The following is a 20,604-nucleotide window of genomic DNA, read 5'->3' on the forward strand; positions in this document are numbered from 1 at the left end:
CAACGTCGCGAGGCCGCCCCCCGACTGCCGGCTGCGCTTCAACATTAGCGGCTGCCGCCTACTCACCGACCGCGCGTCCTACGGAGAGGCTCAGGCCGTGCTTTTCCACCACCGCGACCTTGTGAAGGGACCCCCCGACTGGCCCCCGCCCTGGGGCGTCCAGGCGCGCAGTGCCGAGGAGGTGGAACTGCGAGTGTTGGACGACGAGGAGGCAGCGGCGGCGGCAGAAGCCCTGGCGACCTCCAGCCCCAGGCCCCCAGGCCAGCGCTGGGTTTGGATGAACTTCGAGTCGCCCTCGCACTCCCCGGGGCTGCGAAGCCTGGCAAGTAACCTCTTCAACTGGACGCTCTCCTACAGGGCAGACTCGGACATCTTCGTGCCTTATGGCTACCTCTACCCCAGGAGCCACCCCGGCGACCAGCCATCAGGCCTGGCCCCGCCACTGTCCCGGAAACAGGGGCTGGTGGCATGGGTGGTGAGCCACTGGGACGAGCGCCAGGCCCGGGTTCGCTACTACCACCAGCTGAGCCAACACGTGGCCGTGGACGTGTTCGGCCGGGGCGGGCCCGGGCAGCCGGTGCCCGAAATTGGGCTCCTGCACACAGTGGCCCGCTACAAGTTCTACCTGGCTTTTGAGAACTCGCAGCACCTGGATTATATCACCGAGAAGCTCTGGCGCAACTCGTTGCTCGCTGGGGCAGTGCCGGTGGTGCTGGGCCCCGACCGTGCCAACTATGAGCGCTTCATGCCCCGCGGCGCCTTCATCCATGTGGACGACTTCCCAAGTGCCTCCTCCCTGGCCTCGTACCTGCTTTTCCTAGACCGCAACCCCGCAGTCTATCGCCGCTACTTCCACTGGCGCCGGAGGTACGCTGTCCACATCACCTCCTTCTGGGACGAGCCTTGGTGCCGGGTCTGCCAGGCTGTCCAGAGGGCTGGGGACCGGCCCAAGAGCATACGCAACTTGGCCAGCTGGTTTGAGCGGTGAAGCGGCCCTCCGCTGGAAGTGACCCAGGGGAGGCCAAGTTGTTACCTTTTGGTCCTCTACTGTGCATCTCCTTGACTGCCGAATCCTGGGAGTAAGTTCTTCAAACACCTATTTTTGCTCTATGGGAAAAAGGCGATTTTACCAATGAATGTTACTCGGCACAGAGATGGGGGCCCGGTTTCCATATTTTTTGCACAGCTAGCAATTGGGCCCCCTTTGCTGTTGATGAGCATCATTGTTTAGGGGTGAAGGGGGGGCTCTTCTTCACCTTGTAACCAGTGCAGAAATGAAATAGCTTAGCTGCGAGAAGCCGTTGAGGCGGTTTCTCTGAATTTCCCCGTCTGCCATAGGCCGGATTTGTGGCCCGTGCAGCCTCCAAATCTCATACACACTGTTACCGATTCACATTTTTCTGGACCGAGGTGAAGCAAATTTCTGGTTGTAGAAGGAGCCTTGTTGGTGGAGAGTGGAAGGACTGTGGCTGCAGGTGGGTCTTTGTTGTTTGGATTCCTCACAGCCTTGGCTCCTGAGAAAGGTGAGGAGAGCCGTCCAAGAGGGGCCGCTGACTTCTTTAATAAAGTACTATCTGTTCCCGTCCTGTGAATGGAAGCAGGATTGTCCTTGGAGGAGAGTTAAGATGAATACATGGGTGCACCTCACTTTACATAAGAAATGTATTCCTGAAAAGCTGCATTTAAATCAAATCCCAAATTCACTGACTTAGGGGAGTTCAGTATTTAATGAAACCCTATGGAGAATTTATCCCTTTACAATGTGAATAAGCATCTCCTAATGTTTCTTCTGTCTTTCTGTTTTTCCATAACCTGGATTTTTTAAAGGCATATTAAAATTACAGATGTGAAAATAAAGCAGAAGCAACCTTCTTCCCTCTTCCCAGAAAACCAGTCTGTGTTTACAGACAGAAGAGAAGGAAGCCACAGTGTCAGTTCCACACAATTATTTATTTCATGTCTTTACTGGACCTGAAATTTAAACTGTAATGCCAGTCCTGCAGGAGTGCTGGCATTACTCTCTGCAGAACAATGAAAGGTATTGCACTACATTATGCAATCATATAAAAGAAAAAAAAGTTTCATGATGTCTGTTAGTGGCAGTTTTATCTCTGTCAGTTTTTAGTTAAATGTTTAGATCCTCGGAGTTACATTAGTGCCTACTATTAACTTACTCTTGTCTCTTGTTAAAGGCTAAATCTGCACTTCTCCCTGGTGCCAGCAGGTTCCCCTCGTAGTCAACGTAGTGGTATAGCATATCCTCACATTTCCAGTGCCCTTGGGACTGTGCTGTGGAACCAATCTTGAACATACGTGCATTGATTTGACAAAGTTACTGAGTAAGCAGCATATTCAGCAGGTGCCACTACATAACTACTCTGTGCCAAACACTGAGCTTGAGGCCCTAGGGAAGACAGAGAATTATACAAGGCAAAGTTCTTCTCTTTAGGGCGCTTATTATCTGTCACTTCCAAAAAGTAAACATGACTGATAAAACAATTGGCAGAACCTGTTTGATTACTGTGACAGTCTTAATGATACCATAAATCAATATGAGAAAGCTAGTTGACTTAAAGCCTGAAATAATGGGAGTTTTCTCCTCCGCTTATTAGAATAAGGACCCTCAGTGACTAATTATTGTGGATAGGGTCAAGATTAACTAGTTTTATACAGAGTTCTGCTGTAAATAGTCATTTTACATTTGATTAGTGCAATTAACTGAATCAAAAAGCAAGTTTTACCTCTCTGTACATGTTTTTGCAGACATACTTGAAAAATTCACTTAAATCTAGGTGCTTCAGTTCACTTTCTTGAGAGGAGAAATGAAAAGCTTTGGAGAAAATGTCCCCATTGAAGTTTTATAGTGAGGGCAGAATTACAATTACAAAGTGCCAGCCACCGAATAAAGATAAAAGTTCAGTTCTTAAAATGAGTTTTTATGAGATAACAGTCAGTGATCTTGATATTCCTGGGATTCTACATGGGGCAGTGGGAAAGAGTTCAGGTTTTGAAGGTAATGTAGTTTAGATTTGAATTCCAGCTATGTGACATTGGGTAAATTCGTAGTAGCCCTGAGCCTCAGCTTCCTCATCTGTAAAATGACTGAGGAAAATACTTCACAAGCTCATTTTGAGCACTTTAGGAAGTGAAAGTACCTAAAATAGCAGGCACCCAACTGATGATTTTATATCTTCCTTCTTTGCTTGCATTGATTTCAGGATATCCTCTTACCATTTATAGGTCTAAAATTATATCTCAAGGTATGTTGTACAATAAATCTAAAATAAAAAGGATGGTGCCTCATATCATGTATTTTAAATGAGTCCCTAAAGCTAAGCCATATTTCAAGAATCATGATTACCATTTAGATTAAGCTGGACTTGCAAACTAGGAAGAAGCACCTAGGCTTTCTTTGAATATATTTTGTTTGTTTGTTTTTGTCAAGCTCTATAGTTAAATTAGTATCATTTATTTTACCAATTTTTTTAGTATTAAGTCCATTTAGAACTAACCATATTATTTATGGAATATTTAGCATGAGGAAGGTATAATTGCATTTTATTTATTTATTTATTTTTGAGACGGAGTCTCTCACTGTCACCCCGGCTGGAGTGCAGTGGCATGATCTCGGCTCACTGCAACCTCCGCCTCCTGGGTTCAAGCGATTCTCTTGCCTCAGCCTCCCGAGCAGCTGAGACTACAGGCACTCGCCACCATGCCCAGCCAATTTTTTGTATTTTTAGTAGAGACTGAGTTTCACCATGTTGGGCAGGCTGGTCTTAAACTCTTGACCTTGTGATCTGCCTGCCTCAGCCTCTCAAAGTGCTGGGATTACAGGTGTGAGCCAGCGTGCCCAGCCATTGCATTTTTACTCACATACACGTTGTTAATATGGAAAAATGTGTTAACACTAATCTCATCAGAGAGTAAGATAAATGTGGCAATTGCTCATTTTATTTTGCATATATTAAATTGAGTAGGTTCAGCTCTAACATACCTTAAGAAAAATGCATATCAGTGCACTGTATGTATTTCAGAATGCCTTTCCTATGATTGTCATATCCTACTTTAAGGCTTTTCCCTCAAATTTATGACAAATTTAGTATTTTTAGTACTTGATGACTCTAATTACATGAATGCACCTGGAATGACATTTGTATCAGGAGACAGTCTGACTTGCTTTCAGTATTCACAAGTTCTTTCCAGTTTCCAAGTCTTTCCCTAGCAGTAATTCAGGGGAGAGAGGGGGGTTTCACATAAAGAGCGTGCAATTTGGAGTCAGAACCTGGGTATGTGACTCTGTGGCCTTGATGAAGCAAGTTATTTAAACTCTTTTGAGTTTCAGCTTTCTCCTTTATAATGCATGAATGCCCATCCCCCTACAAAACAAAGATTGATGACGTATGCCAACGTGCTTTGTATATTGTAAAGTGCTATATAATTATAAGATGTTCTAAATTTTCAAGGATCTAAACCAGGGATTGGCAAACGTTTTTCCAGAGAGTAAATATTTCACACTTTGCATATATAATTTATGGAGGTGTTGAGAGGATAGATTAGACACTTGAAGTACTCAGGATAGTGCCTGGCATGTAGGAAGCACCTGGAAAATATTCGCTGTGATTACCATCAGTCCGTTTTACCGGGGAAGGAGCCAAGGTCCAGGCCCACTGAAGGATGTGCATAAGATTACAGTAGCAGTGGCAGAACCAGCCATGCTTGTGCAAATCACAATCCCTTTGAGCCTCTGTCACCTGAACTGCAAAATGAATGGGTTAGACAAAATCATCTCTTGGGACCTCCTAGTTCCACTTGCTGTCATTCTACTAACTGGCACCCTAAGGTTGAAAGTGCTAATCTGCTTTCCAGTGTGGCTTCCTTACAGTCTGGAACTGACAATATGCAGGAGCAGTAAACTGGTAGAAAACCAGGAATCAGAGAAAGAAAATATGATTTAGCTTCAAAGATGTAAATTACATATATAGTATACTATATATTTTTTTAAAGCATTATATGCCTCAGATATCAGGGAAAGGAGCCAAGTCCTTGGTATTTAGTTTGGTGAATACTTGCATTGAATACATGTCAAGATGTCATTTTTGAAAGTGTCTCAGGGATTTCTATGCTACAGATTATTTTAACAAATCAAATGTTTATGTACACATGTTCAGATTTTTTGACAAACTGATTAAAATAATAAGATGGAAAATGACTCCTTGTTTATAATGTATATCCTCCATGCACTAATGTGTTCAGTGCTCACCCGTGGGATATTTCTTGGCTTGGGGCAGTTTCTGTAAGTTCACTAGTTCTAGAGTGGTAATTGGAATGTGATGGCTTTGCCTCTTCTGTGTTGCACCAAGTCCAATTTAGCTTGTCCTCTTGTTCTTTCTTGCCTGTCTTTTCCACTTTATTCTGAGGAATCATCTCCAAGGGCATAAGTAGTATACTCCTTTCTCTCAGTCCAGTTTATTTTACTAAGTGCTCTGATGTGATGCCCTCCATGTATTGTCTCTAGCTCTAAATGCCATAAATTAATGCCATTTTAAAAAGAGTGGGATCAGAACTGGAAACATGATGATGGGCAGACAGAAGGGGAGGCAAGCTTTCTTCTTAACAGCCAATGCTCAAATTATTGAAATAGGAAAATATGAAGTGGTAATAAACACTAACTATTGTCTCTTCTTTCCTACCTGCCCTCCTCCAACACCACACACACATGCACGCACGCACACACATTCTGACATGTTCTTTTAAGCACAGACTTTGAAAAATGATGACGACCAGCTGAAGCAGGACTGGCAAGAAAAAAGGACTCAATAATGAATGAGTAAAAAGAAAAGTGCATTATAAAATAGAGCAGGTGGTGAATATAGATGGGGAGTGAAGAGAAAAAGAAAGATGGGGGTGGGGGTAAAAGTACAAAGTGAAGAGAAAGAAGATCAGATAGAAGAAAGGGAGAGGCTAGGAAACGAGAAAAGTAGAGGAAAGATAAGGGTTAAACGACAAGAGTGGCAGGACAAAGGAGAAACACATGCAGCAGGAATGAAGAGAAATGGGTTAAAATCCACCACTCTCTGCCACAATGCTGAAAAGAAACCTTTGCTCCAGCTCGAAACACAGCATCTGTCGGCAAATGGGGAGTGAAATCAAGAAGTCTGAACTCACTGACAGGGAAAGTCAGAAACTTAGCAAGAAATCACCTAACATTTTAGCAGAAATATAGAACTGACATGATTGATTCATGACAACAGATTCTTGAACTTGAATGAAAGTCCTTTTTTTCATCTTGGAAAATTCACATTCATGGCCATTTTTTCCTTCCTAGACAGTGTATTTTATCTGTATTCAATATTCACTTTTAAAGAAATCTACTTTGTTATATTGTCATAATCACCAATTTACTGTTTTAAAGAATAGAAGGCCAGGAACGGTGACTCACGCCTGTAATCCCAGCACTTTGGGAGGCTGAGGTAGGCAGATCACAAGGTCAGGAGATCGAGACCATCCTGGCTAACACAGTGAAACCCCATCTCTACTAAAAATACAAAAAATTAGCTGGATGTGGTGGCGGGCACCTGTAGTCCCAGCTACTCGGGAGGCTGAGGCAGGAGAATGGCATGAACCAGGGAGTTGGAGGTTGCAGTGAGCTGAGATCGTGCCACAGCACTCCAGCCTGGTGACAGAGCGAGACTCCATCTCAAAAAAAAAAAAAGCTATATCGGGTAAGTTTTAAAGAATTGGATTTTTATGACGGATTTATTTTCAGATCTTCAAATGAATGTTTTCAAAACTTCCTGAAGCTGAGTGCGGTGGCTCATGCCTGTAATCACAGCACTTTGGGAGGCCAAGGTGGGCGGGTCCCTTGAGCTCAGGAGTTCAAGACCAGCCTGGGCAACATGGTGAAACCCCGTCTCTACTAAAAATACAAAAATTAGCTGGGCGTGGTGGTGCATGCCTGGAATTCCAGCTACTCGGGAGGCTGAGGCAGGAGAATTGCTTGAACCAGGGAGTTGGAGGTTGCAGTGAGCTGAGATCGTGCCACAGCACTCCAGCCTGGTGACAGAGCGAGACTCCATCTCAAAAAAAAAAAAAGCTATATCGGGTAAGTTTTAAAGAATTGGATTTTTATGACGGATTTATTTTCAGATCTTCAAATGAATGTTTTCAAAACTTCCTGAAGCTGAGTGCGGTGGCTCATGCCTGTAATCACAGCACTTTGGGAGGCCAAGGTGGGCGGGTCCCTTGAGCTCAGGAGTTCAAGACCAGCCTGGGCAACATGGAGAAACCCCGTTACTACAGAAAATACAAAAATTAGCTGGGCATGATAGCGCGCACTTGTAGTCCCAACGACTTAAGGGGCTGAGGAAGGAGGATCACTTGAACTTAGAAGGTCAAGGCTACAGTGAGCCAAGATCGCGCCACTGCACTCCAGCCTGGAGACAAAGTGAGATCCTATCTAAAAAAAAAAAAAAAAAAAGTTACTGAATCTCACCTAATATAGTAAAAACAAAAATGCCTTATGAGACCATGAGTGCTAAGCATCTTAATCTGAATTATTTTTAAAAGGGGAAGAAATGGGACTAAAATCAGCAACTTTTAACCAACATTTCTCGAGTGGCTTCTATGTGCAGGCACTGTGCTAGGACTTGGGGATGTAAATAAAACTAAAACAGGGACCCTGCACTCAAAATAGTCTGTTGGACAAGTGTATGCCTTGTCAGGGAAACAATCGTGTAGAGAAATAATCCCAACACATGATATATATGTTAGATCAAATGTAGAACCAAATAATTTAACTCTTAGTAGGAGCCTCAGAGTTGTCAGAGGATTGCATTTCAGGAATCAATGTCCTTCATCAAAAACTAAGTCTTCTTAATGTTATTTCTGAGAAATATAAGTGCTGCAGCATCCAGTCTCAGCACTTTAGGCACCTGATGGTTTTCACTAATACTGCAATTAAAAATAAGTGTTATTATTAAGCATTGCCTTCAAAATGACTAATCTCTATAGGGATTTTGATCTCCTAGCAACTAGGAACACCTGCCCTTTCCCTATGATTTTTCTCGTTCTCATATGTTAAGTACACATTTTAAAAATCTCTGTTCCATTAGCTGAAACTTATTCTGAAATATAATTAAGCACATCCATCTTGGTGATCAAACAGTAACACCTTTAGATAACTTTAGATAATTTAGGGTTTATCAAGCCTTCTTGGGGAGGTACAAATTTGTGGCTTTGAAGTTAGGATTCTTTGCTGGATGTTTTAATTCACTAATATTTGTTATTTATTAAGCTCCTACTATACACAGGATGCTTTACTTAAATATTGTTCTATTTTTTAACTCTTCAGTTAAAGACATTGTGGTAGGCAGCCACAATGACTCACATTGGTCCTTGCCTCCTGGTATCCATGCCCTCCTGTAAACTTTCCCTTTGAGTTTGGTTTGGATTTAGTGACTCACTACAAATGAATAGGAAATGGGAGAAATGCAAGGCTGAAGCTTCTGACATTAGGTTACACAAAGACTGGCTTGCTTTCTTGGGAGCCCTTTCTCACCCTCTAGCTTGGTTGCTCTGAAAGCAGCCAAATGATATGGCATGAGCTGCCCTGTGGTAGGAAACTGACAAAGGCCTCTGAGATCCTCAGTCCAACAGCTGGCTAAGAACTGAGTCCGGGCTGGGCATGGTGGCTCACGTTTGTAATCCCAGCACTTTAGGAGGCCGAGGCAGGCAGACCATGAGGTCAGGAGATCGAGACCATCCTGGCTAACATGGTGAAATCCAGTCTCTACTAAAAAAAATACAAAAAAATTAGCCGGGCATGGTGGCACATGCCTGTAGTCCTAGCTACTCGGGAGGCTGAAGCAGGAGAATTGCTTGAACCCGGGAGGCAGAGGTTGTAGTGAGCCGAGATCACGCCATAGCAGTCCAGCCTGGGTGATAGAGCAAGACTCTGTCTCAAAACAAAACAAAACAAAAAACAAAAACAAAAACTGAGCCCTGCCAACCACAACCACACAAGTCGGTTTGGAAATGATTGTCCCCAAAGTGAGCCTTCAGATGAGGCTGACATCCTAACTGTAATCTCAGTGAGCGACCTTGAGCTAGAGGCCCCCAGCTAGGCCACACCAGGATTCCCAACCCGAGGAATTTATGAGATAATAGATGTTTGTTGTTTTAGGGTTTGTTTGTTATGCAGCAATAGATAATGCAGGCATTATCCCAATTTTAGAGATAAGAAAACTGAGACTCAAACATGTTAATCATGGACAATCATGCAGATAGTAACTGAACCAGGGTTCTAACAGGTCTATTTGACTCCAAATCTGTGTTCTTTCACTATCATACTCTTTCATTAAGTCTAAGTTTTGCAGTAACTGTGATGTTTGCCACCGTTTCCCAGTTTATGTATGTCTCACTGATCTTTAACTTCTTATGTGGACATGTTTCTCAATGTCTCTGAATTTGAGTTTTCTTATCTATAAGATATATATATATATATTTATGTATGTATGTAGATAGATAGATAGATACATGATGTTTCTTATCTATATATGGGGCACATCTCTAGCACTGGCTTACCAAGAGGCTTGTGAGGTCTCAGTGTCTTCAATCTATCTTGAGTTAGTTTTTGCATAGCGTATGAAGAAGGGGTCCAGTTTCAATTTTATGCATATGGCCTGCAGTTATTCCAGCACCATTTATTGAACAGGGAGTCCTTTCTCTATTGCTTGTTTTTGTCAGCTTTGTCAAAGATCAGATAATCGTAGGAGTGTGTCCCTATTTCTGGGCTTTCTATTCTGTTCCATTGGTCTATGTGTCTGTTTTTGTAGCAGTACCATGCTGTCTTTGTTACTATAGCCCTGTAGTATAGTTTGAAATTGGGTAGTGTGATGCCTCCAGCTTTGTTCTTTTTGCTTAGGATTGCCTTGTCTATTCTGGCTCTTTTTGGTTCCATATGATTTTTAAAGTAGTTTTTCTAGTTCTGTGAAGAATATCATTGTTAGTTTAATAGGAATAGATTAAATGCTACTCCTGTTTGGGATACTCTTAATCAGGAGACTGAACTGGCCAATGTGCCAATAGCTTTGTGTGGTGCTATCCTAGATGTCAAGACAGCACATTAGGGAGGTTAGGAAGGTTAGACTAGATTATCCCACACAAATGACAGGCAGAAATCTTGGCATGAAATAATATTATTCATTTATTGAAAAGGACTGGTGTGATGTAAAGGTGATTAACTCATAGTAGCACAGATAACTTTGCTTTCTGATTCTGTCTGTAAAGCAAATCAGAGAGATGGACTACAAAGTTCTCCCGGATTTCCACTGGGCTATGTATCTATTTGAGTTTTCAGAGCACAATAAACCCTTGGATGGCAGTATTTTCTGAAGTTTTAAGTGAATATCTATTTATCATGCCCCATACATAATTAAACATAAAATTCTTAGTAATTCAAATGCCATTTAAAATGTTTCTTCTTTTTATACTTTTCTACATTATATTTATGCTTTCCATGAATCTTAACAAACTCCTTTTGAAGCCAAAAGAAATGAATGTCTTACTCATTACATCTTCCTTGCTCTGTTTGAAAGCACTTTATTTTGCCAGCATTCATCTAGCATGACTAATAAAGTCTTAAACTTATTTTTCCTTGTTTTATACTAAAATAATCTAAAGTGTTATATAGCATTTTGGAAAATTAGATGTACTCTACTAGGTTTCTTCTTTAAAGATTTGTCAATGTCCTTTATTATCCAGTAATTCTATAAGCATGTAGCATATACCATGAACCACAATTATTTAGACATCAACTTTGGCAATCCTGCCATCCTGCTTAAAATTCCACTTGCATTCTCTTGATATCATGAATATAATATCTCACTTTATTTGTTAAGTATAACAGTCTGGTGCCTAGACCCTAGACAGTAAACAAGTTGAATTAAGGAAGAAGGATTAAACTTATTTCTAGGTATCATGATGTGTGAGAGTAAACAATTTTGTCCTACTTTAAGTAGTATTCTGCTTTCTTAATTGCCAAAGTTGTTCAGTCATTTGAGAAACATGATTAAGGAGCTGGAATAAAGGTTCTTTATGGAAACATGTGAAGTGATGAGACAATATAAACCAGAGAAGAAAAAGCTAAGGGGAATTTTCTCATGGTCTTCAAGCATCTTTAATCATTCAACACATATTTTGCCAAGTTGCTTGGCACTGTTCTAGTTGCTGGGGATAAAACAGTGAACACTCAGGCAAGGCTGAAGTCCTCATGGTGGAACCTTCTGAAGGAAAGAGAAAATAAACAAGTAACTAACTAAATAATTTTCTATAGCATATGAGGACTCATTGTTCAGAATGATATGCAGCATTGTCCGTTTGAACCACAGCAACAACATCTTGAATGGGGCTGGGTAAAGTAAGCCTGAGACCTGCTGTGCTGCATTCCCAGTAAGTTAGGTATTCTAAGTCACAGAATAAGATAGGAGGTCAGCACAAGATACAGGTCATAAAGACCTTGCTGATAGAACAAGTTGCAGTAAAGAAGCTGGCTAAAACCCACCAAGACCAAGATGGTGATAAGAGTGACCTCACGTTGTCCTCACTGCTACACTCCCATTAGCACTATGACAGTTTACAAATGCAGAGGCAACATCAGGAAGTTATCCTTATGGTCTAAAAAGGGGAAGCATGAATAATCTACCCCTTGTTTAGCATATAATCAAGAAAAAGCCATAAAAAAGGGCAACCAGCAGCCCATGCTGCTGCTCTGCCTATGAAGTGGCCATTTTTTTATTCCTTTATTTTCTTAATAAACTTGCTTTCATTTTACTTTATGGAATTGCCTCAAATTCTTTCTTGTGCGAGATCCAAGAACCCTCTCTTGGGGTCTGGATTGGTACCCCTTTCTGGTAACAGCATCTTTTATCTTTGCTGGGGCCCAAATAAAAGAAAGTGAGTTTTGTACCATGGGGTAGGAAAGAAGTTCCTTTAACAGGGAGAGTACATGAGGTTGACCTAAGTAGGAAGAGGGCAGCTCAGAGAAGGTGAATTCTATTGAAGCTGCAATATGGCTATCTAAGTTGAGTACTTCCCTACATACATTATCCCATTTTACACTCACAATACCCCCTGTTGAGCTAAGTTTTATAATCCTCTTGTTATAGACAACTGAGAGGCAGAGCTACTCACTTCATATCACACGGCTCCTCACTGCACAGCTAAGGCTGATTCTACATGTCTTGGACTCCAAGGCTACTGGTTTTCCCTGTGAACCACCCTGAGATTAGGTGGATGAAAGATCAACATTCTAAATATTTAAGCTTCTGTTTAGGATTGCTTAGGTAGTTTCCGGAATAAAAGTAAGAAAAAAGACTACACTGGTGGCTTTCAAACTTCTTTTTTAAAAGAGCGGAATCTAATTTTCAAACAAAATTTTATGTAGAATCCCAATATATGAAACAGATTAGAATACAGCAGTCCTGTTGGAGCTGAGTCACTCATGACTCCCCTCACCCGCCAACTCAGGACATTCCCCCTCAATGACTAAGCCCCAATGTCCCCTTCTCTTTGCCTAGTGAATGTTACCATAGTATTAGGCCTAAACAGGGTCTGAACCAATTAGGATTTTACCAAATTTGAATTTTATTACCTCAAGAAATCTCAGCTTTCATATTCCACGTGGGAAGACTTGACTGGCCATGAAGTCTGACAATAGTGCGGATTGGGGTCATTGTTATTTGAGGTATGAGTTCAGTAAGGGAATTAGCGGGGTTGAGCTCAGTGGTTAACAGAAGGCTTACTGTTTCCAATTTTTCAGACTGAGGTCAACAACTCTGAACTTTGTAGATCTTAGGCCTGTTTGTTACTCTTGGTAATGCTCCCTTATTTACAGAGTTGCTAATGAAAGATACCCCTCCATTCCAATCACCCAGCGCTGAGAAAAATCAAAAGTTTTAACTGAGTCATAAATTGGGAGCCCTTTCTTGGGGTAACAAAATAAGCAGCCAATGTTGAGAGAATCTAACTTCTTTGTTTATCCTGGTAAGCCCCAAGCTGGAGCTGGAAAGACACCAAATACAACTCCGCACAATAAGGGGGGAAGTACTGACTTGGGGGAAAAAGGGAAGAGCTTTGCTAATTGAGGAAATATTTCCTTTCCCAGTATGAGTGTAGGCGGTCCTGCTCCCGACCCACCTCTATATGTTACCTGCCCTTGGGAGAGATGCATGCACTGCTCTAACAGATTCCATAATTAAACAGAGTAAGTGGACATGCCTGCAGCTCACACAGAAGGGACTACTGCAAAGGACTCAGGTCTACCCTGGCCATTGACATTAGAGGGCCAGGGATCCTCCCTCAGCCCACCTTCTGCACGCTTCTGTAGGGCCTGGGAGCCAGTGGCCATCCCTGACCTGATTGCTGCATTCACTGAGTGTGCCTCTACATCTAATCACTTAGTTTGCAGAATGCATATGGGAGTGAGGGCAAGACCAGTGTTATCTGTTGGGCACCATAAGCAAGGGCATAGGGCCCACAGTGCTTTTGGGGACCCATGAAAATGTTTTAATTTCTTTTAAAATCGAAAGAGAAAAAATTTGGCCGGGCATGCTGGCTCATGCCTGTAATCCCAGCACTTTGGGATGCCGAGGTGGGCGGATCACCTGAGGTCAGGAGTTTCAGACCATCCTGGCAAACATGGTGAAACCTCATCTCTACTAAAAATACAAAAATTAGCTGGGCATGGGGGCACATGCCTGTAGTCCCAGCTACTTGGGAGGCTGAGGCAGGAGAATGGCTTGAACCCGGGAGGCAGAGGTTGCAGTGAGCCAAGATCATGCCACTGCACTCCAGCCTGGGCAGCAAGAGTGAGACTCCATCTACTAAAAAAAAAAAAAAGAGAGAGAGAGAGAGAATTTTTTCCTGTAATGGAAGAAAGAGCTCACAAAGGAAAGTGCTTAGGGCTGAGGAAGGTCAAAATTACACCATTGGGTCATTGTAATGGGAATTCCTGTTGGAGGTGGATGGATTTTCTTAGGCAAAGAGTACTTGTGTGAGGAAGTGCAAACTTAATGGAGAGGAAACTAGGGGAAGAACTAGGGAATAGAAAAGCTCTCTCTTGTAACCATTTCCTCCTATTTTATCTTGTACGTATAGAAATAAATCCTTTCTGGAGCACAATGGGACAAGCAAGCAGATGAAGCATTTTGGAAAGATTTCCATTACAATGTTTAAGCAGTTTAACATCTAATGCTTAATGTGAATTTTTCTTTCTCTGAACATATCGATAATATATTTCTCACAATTTGTTTTAAAAAAGCAAGACTGTTCATGTTACAGATTCAAGAAGAGTAAAAAAACATGACAACTAAATGCAATGCATTATTCTGACCTAACCATATTCTGGGCCAGAAAAAAAAAAAATTGCTTTTTTGAGGACATTTAGCAAAATTTAACTATGGACTATAGTTTAATCAGTAGTATTTACCCATTTTAAATCTCCCGATTTAGATGATTGTACTGTGGTTGTATACGGGAATGAAAAAATATTCTTACTCTTAAGAAATACAGTAAGTCCTCAACGTTGTCAGTAGATTCTTGGAAACCTCGACTTTAAGCCAAACAATGTATTATGAAAGCAATTTTACCATAGGCTAATTGATGTAAACAAGAGTGAAGTTCCTAGGGCTTACTTCTGGTCACAAAGATATCACCAAACTTCTAAACACAGGCTGAAAACACTTCTAATATTAAACATTGAAATGTGAGCCATACATACATTTAAGAACGATTAATAAAAACAAGTAAGATAATTATTTACCCACATTTTCCAGTTTAGGGTCATGGGTGACTGGAGCCTATCCCAGCAGCTCAGGGTGCAAGGCAGGAACCCTTCCTGAACAACACTCCATTCCATTGCAGGGAACACTCACGTCCACACCAACATTCACTTAGACTTGGACCTTGTAGACATGCCAATGAACCTAACACGCACAGCTTTGGGATGTGGGAGGCAATTGGAGTACCCAGATAAAACTCATGTAGACATGGGAAGAATATGCACACTCCAGGGGCCGTGGCTGAAAATAGATTTTTTTTCATCAACATTATAAGGAAATGACATTGAACGAAGCGACATTATTCAAAGACCTGCTGTGCACACTAAACTATTTAAGAGTCAAAGGTCATGATGTCAACTTCTTTGCAAAATGGACCAGAAAAAAAAAATATGTATGTATATACACACGTACACACATACAAAGAAAAAATAATAAGGCAAATATAGCAAAATGTTAATTGGTGAATCTTGGTAAAAGGTTTATGGGCATTCTTTGAGTTATCCTTGCAACTTTTCTATAAATGTGATATCTTTCAAAATAAAAAGTTAAAAGAATGAAACAGTTCAAAATTAATCCAGTATTATTAAAAGAAGGCCCAATGAAGGTAACACATTGATGCACTAATTCTACAGATGTTCAACCACCTACACCTGTGCCTGAGGAATTAATTCTGTGTTAGCAGGAACCATGGGCATTGTCAAATAAATTAGCTGATGTGAACAGGCCTATACTTGTACATGATCTACCTAATAAAATATCATTTATTATTAGGTAGGGTCTACCTAATAAAAAATCATTTAAAAAATTAAGTTATAGCCCCAGATGAGGACTGAATAACTGAAAAACTAATTTTTACAGCTGACTTGCAGGATGAGGTTAGGCAAGTCTTTGAATTGTGAACTTCTCATTGATAAAATTTAGACACTAATGCTTGGACATTTAGATACTAATGCTTGGAACCATTACCATTTACAGTATTCCACAGCAGGCATGGAATCTGTTTTAGAATGAATACTATATTCTCATACTGAACTATGTTAGCTTAAGTTTCTTCCCAAATAAACCTGAGATAAGGGCTTGCAAGTGGGTGGTTTATTTTGGTAAGTGACTGCAAGGAACAGGAGAGAGGGCCTGGGAAGAGTGAAATAAGGGAGGGTGAAAATTCAACCCAAAGATGCATTATCAAACTCATCACTTCTGTGGCATCTGGTACTTGACCCTACTGGGGACCCTCCGTGAGGCCAAAGAATGCACCGCAGAATTGTCTGCCCAGTGGATGGAAGAGGGAGGATTTATCCACATTCTCTCACCCCTTTTGGCCAAAGGTTGCCCCATGAAGGTGTTAACTTGAAGTTTGCTTCTGTGTCAGTACAGCTGAGTGGGTATCCTGCTGTAGCAGAGAAGCCCTGGACAGAACTGAGAGAGAGATATGGGATTCAGTTGAGGTGTGATGCTATCAGGTTACACTGTGTGCAGCTGATTGCCATAGCAATGGCTGGAGTTGAAAGGTGGACTGAGGAAAATGTGAAGGAAGGGTGGCATGAGACAAGAGGCACCTATGACTAGCAGTATCCATGTGCAATACACGCACATGGAGTGATCTGACACAAGTTCGAAAGTATGACACTGCAAAAATTGTATTGAACTCATTTCTATAAAATTGGTTCACCACACACGATAATAATAAAAAATAACGTAATTTTTATTGTGTGGCAAATGCTATACAAACATCATTATTATTATCTCATTTAATCCTCAAAACAATTCTTGGGGTAGACATATCTCAGCGATTCTCAACCAGGAGTGACTTGCCCTCCAGGGTACAGTGAGCCATGTCTAGAGACATGTTTGGCTGTTACAATTAGAGGGAGTGCTATTACCATCTAGTGAGTCGAGGCGAGAGATACTGCTAAACATTCTGCAAGACATAGGACAGCCTTCCACAACAGAGAATTTTCCAGCCCAAAATGTGAATACTGCTGAGGCTGAGGAATCCCAGTGTCACTATCCTCACTTTATAATCAAAGAAACTGAGGCTAAATGAGATTACGTAAATTTCCTTGGGTGAGAAAGCTAGTAAGCAATGGAGTTGGGATACAAACTCTGGTCTGCCTGACTTTAAAGCCACGCATACCTGTAATCTTAGCATACCGCCTCCCTACTGATGGAGAACTTTGCTCCTTAGTTCAGCTAAAACCGAGTTCTTGTCACATGACCAGTTAGGCATGCAGACACACTGAAGGGTGAGGAAACAGTTTATTGGGCGAGAAGGAAAAAAAACTTTCAGCATTTTATTATCATGCTGCTATAAAGACACATGCAAACATATGTTTATTGTGGCACTATTCACAATAGCAAAGACTTGGAATCAACCCAAATGTCCATCAGTGACAGACTGGATTAAGAAAATGTGGCACATATACACCATGGAATACTATGCAGCCATAAAAAAGGATGAGTTTGTGTCCTTTGTAGGGACATGGATGCAGCTGGAAACCATCATTCTTAGCAAACTATCACAAGAACAGAAAACCAAACACCGCATGTTCTCACTCATAGGTGGGAACTGAACAATGAGATCACTTGGACTCGGGAAGGGGAACATCACACACCGGGGCCTATCATGGGGAGGGGGAAGGGGGGAGGGATTGCATTGGGAGTTATACCTGATGTAAATGACGAGTTGATGGGTGCTGACGAGTTGATGGGTGCACCACAGCAACATGGCACAAGTATACATATGTAACAAACCTGCACGTTATGCACATGTACCCTAGAACTTAAAGTATAATAATAATAAAAAAAAAAGAAAAAAAGAAAAAAAATAAGTTAAAATAAATTAAAAAAAAAAAAAAAAACTTTCAGCAAATCGAGAGGCCCCGACCTCACAGATTCATTCCAGGCCACACATAGGAACTGAAGAGCCCAGGCTCCTCCCCATTGCAAGTGGTTGGTTCCAACTTGCTGCGGCTTCAACCCCATTCTCCCAGTGTGCAGATGAGTCAGAGGTTCTCTGGGGACCCCCACTTATCTTCCTCCTGCATCTATCACCTCCACAGGGAAAGTACACGTGCATTTTAAAAAGCCTATGTGGAAGGCACAATGTGACTGATTTGTGTGTCGGTTATTATAGTAATCATAGAGGAAAGTTGAAAAATGCAGACAATGATTAGAAATCATCAATATTTCTGATTTTATAACACATTAGTATTTGGAAAATCGAAGGGATCTGACCATTCAAAGGTCTCGTGTATTCTTAGCCTTTCTTGTCACTCTGTCATGTTACCACATCAATGCAGGTCACATGAAAAGGAATGTGGTATCAGGAGGTGGTAAATTTGGAAAACATGGGCTAGAGACTATTCTTACATTCAGAAACAAAGCACAGATTTTCAGAAGTAGATTCCTTGTCCACATTGTGTTTTCCATCTGCCCCTCCTTTGTAACACAGCAGTTTATGAACACTCACAATTTTCAGACTCTTCCATTTTCAAAGAAATCTGTTATTATTTAGTAGAGTAGCTTCACTGAACCAAGTCCAAGGCTGGCCATCTCTGCCCAAGACCATCATTATCTCTTGCACTTGCCAGCAGTCAGGGTTAATATGTTCCAAGAGAACCTGGTGAAAGGGTATTCTGATGGAGAATAAATAGAATGGCAGAACAGGGCATAACACACAGGCTTTGGGCTTTTTTCTCTAGTAAAAGTTGCATCTAAAGTAAGGCAGATCCCCTTCTTGGAGGGAGGAGAGTAGGAGATGAGTGGATACAGTGTGAGCTTTACAGGTTGACAGACTTGAATTGGGATCCCAGGTATGCCGCATAATGTAGGGCCTTGGGCAAGTCACTTAGTTTGCCTAAGCTTTAATTTCCTAATCTATAAAACTGGGGCAATAATGCCTGGCATACTGTAGGTATTCAATAAACATTAGCTATTATATTTATTAAATCTTCAGTCCCCAAGAATAGAAAGTTGAATTAATCATATTCTTTGATTCATTTTATATGATTCTCATGGGTCTGTGCAAATTCTATATTATATTGTACTGTCTTTTGCTCTCTCTTTCTCTGCGCCATTCACATTCCTGTTTTATTTCCTTATGTAAGTACTTAATCTATTGTGTCTGTTCTTGGATACATACGTTTACTTAAAAAATTAGTACATATCCCTTACACAGGTGTCCCTAATGTTTTAAAAATTAATGTAATATTTTATCATTGTATAGATCTCAATCTTTTTTAAGCTTTTCCTTTATTCAATACAATGTATTTAAGATCTATCTGTCCATGTTGCTGAATATGTTTTTAGGTCATTATTCCTGAATGTTAGCCTAGTAATCCACTTCATGTGTCTACCACATTTTACCTACCTATTGCCCTTCTGCTGGGCACATAAGCTGCCTGCAACTACCTGCTACTCCAAAGAATACTCTGATGAACAGCCTGTACATGTGCCCTTATAACTTCAGCACAAGCTTTTCAACAAACCCAGGGTAGTATCTAATAAAATTCTATGCACATTTATAATTACAATAATCTTTGAAAAGTAGGAATAGAAGAAAGCTTTCTTAAGATGATAAGGACTATAAACTAGATATTTACAGCAAACATCAAACAAAATGGAGACATTTCAGTCTCTTTAAAATCAGAAAGAAAACAAGAATTCCAACTACCATAGTAACCTTCAACATTGTACTGAAAAATCTGAGCAACATGATAAGACAAGAAAAACAAATAAAAAGAAAAAGAATAAGAAGGGATGAGACAAAATTACCATTAGTAGATGATATGATTATCTACCTACAAATTCAGTGAAATCAAAAGACAAGCTCTAAGAACTGAGGAATTCAGCAAGCTTGGTAAACAATATCAACTTTACAAAAACCAGTATCACGTGTCTACACTAATAATTACCAAGTATGAAACATGACAAGAAGAGATAGTTCACAATAGTAATAAGAACTATGAAATTTTCAAAAGTTAACTCAGTACATGAGACTTTTACGAAAAAAATAAACTCTATTAAAAGATACAAAGAAGGACTTTAGTAAACGGAGAAATCTAACGTTGTAAAAATGTAAGTTCTTCCTAAATTGATTTATATATTGGATACAATGCTACTGAAATTTAAGCAAGATATTTAAAGAAACTTGACGAACTTATTTTAAAATGTATATGGAAGAATAAAGTTTGTGAATAAATAAACCAGTTGGAAAAAATGATCAAAGAGCAAAGACTTATCCCACCAGATTCTATGAATAATACAAAGAAATAGTGATACATAGTGTTAAAGTCTTGGTGCAGAAATGGAAGGCACAGACTAGATCTATTTATACATGGGAATCTGTCATTTGCTGGAGGTGGCTTCACAAACTATTAGAGAAAGTATGTGCTATTTAACAGATGATGTCAAGGAAGAATGGCTCACTACACGGAGATAAAGTTGAACTTCTATCTCACTCACATTGTATACTTACATATGTGTGAGTGTAAATTCCTGAAGGATAGAAGATACTTGCTGTGAACAGTAAACTTATGAAGTTAATAAAAAGAAAATATGACAGAAAGTCCTTGTCCTTGTAAACTTAAGACAGGTGGAATTTTCTTTTAAAAAGATCCCAAAAGCACAAATTTTAAAATGGCTGAATTTGGCAACATCGAAATTTAGGATTTGGGTTAAAGCATTTCATAGTAAAAATTAACAAGTGATAGATTGGAAGTAGATATTTGCATATTTGCAAGTTTTTAAAAAAGTTTTCAAAAAA

At 40.6% G+C, this 20,604-nt stretch overlaps 1 protein-coding gene across 1 annotated transcript; it reads left to right on the forward strand.

Moving 5' to 3' along the window:
• Position 1: 1 nt before the first annotated feature.
• Positions 2–5,212, forward strand: FUT4 (fucosyltransferase 4 (alpha (1,3) fucosyltransferase, myeloid-specific); the record flags this gene model as incomplete). The annotated part of the gene is made up of 2 exons (XM_012000959.1): positions 2–3,295; positions 3,350–5,212. A coding segment is annotated over one exon (987 nt), but the record flags the coding sequence as incomplete, so codon positions are not given.
• Between the last annotated feature and the right edge of the window lie 15,392 nt (positions 5,213–20,604).

The sequence above is a fragment of the Mandrillus leucophaeus genome, unplaced genomic scaffold (assembly GCF_000951045.1).
Source record: "Mandrillus leucophaeus isolate KB7577 unplaced genomic scaffold, Mleu.le_1.0 Scaffold643, whole genome shotgun sequence".
NCBI lineage: Eukaryota > Metazoa > Chordata > Mammalia > Primates > Cercopithecidae > Mandrillus > Mandrillus leucophaeus.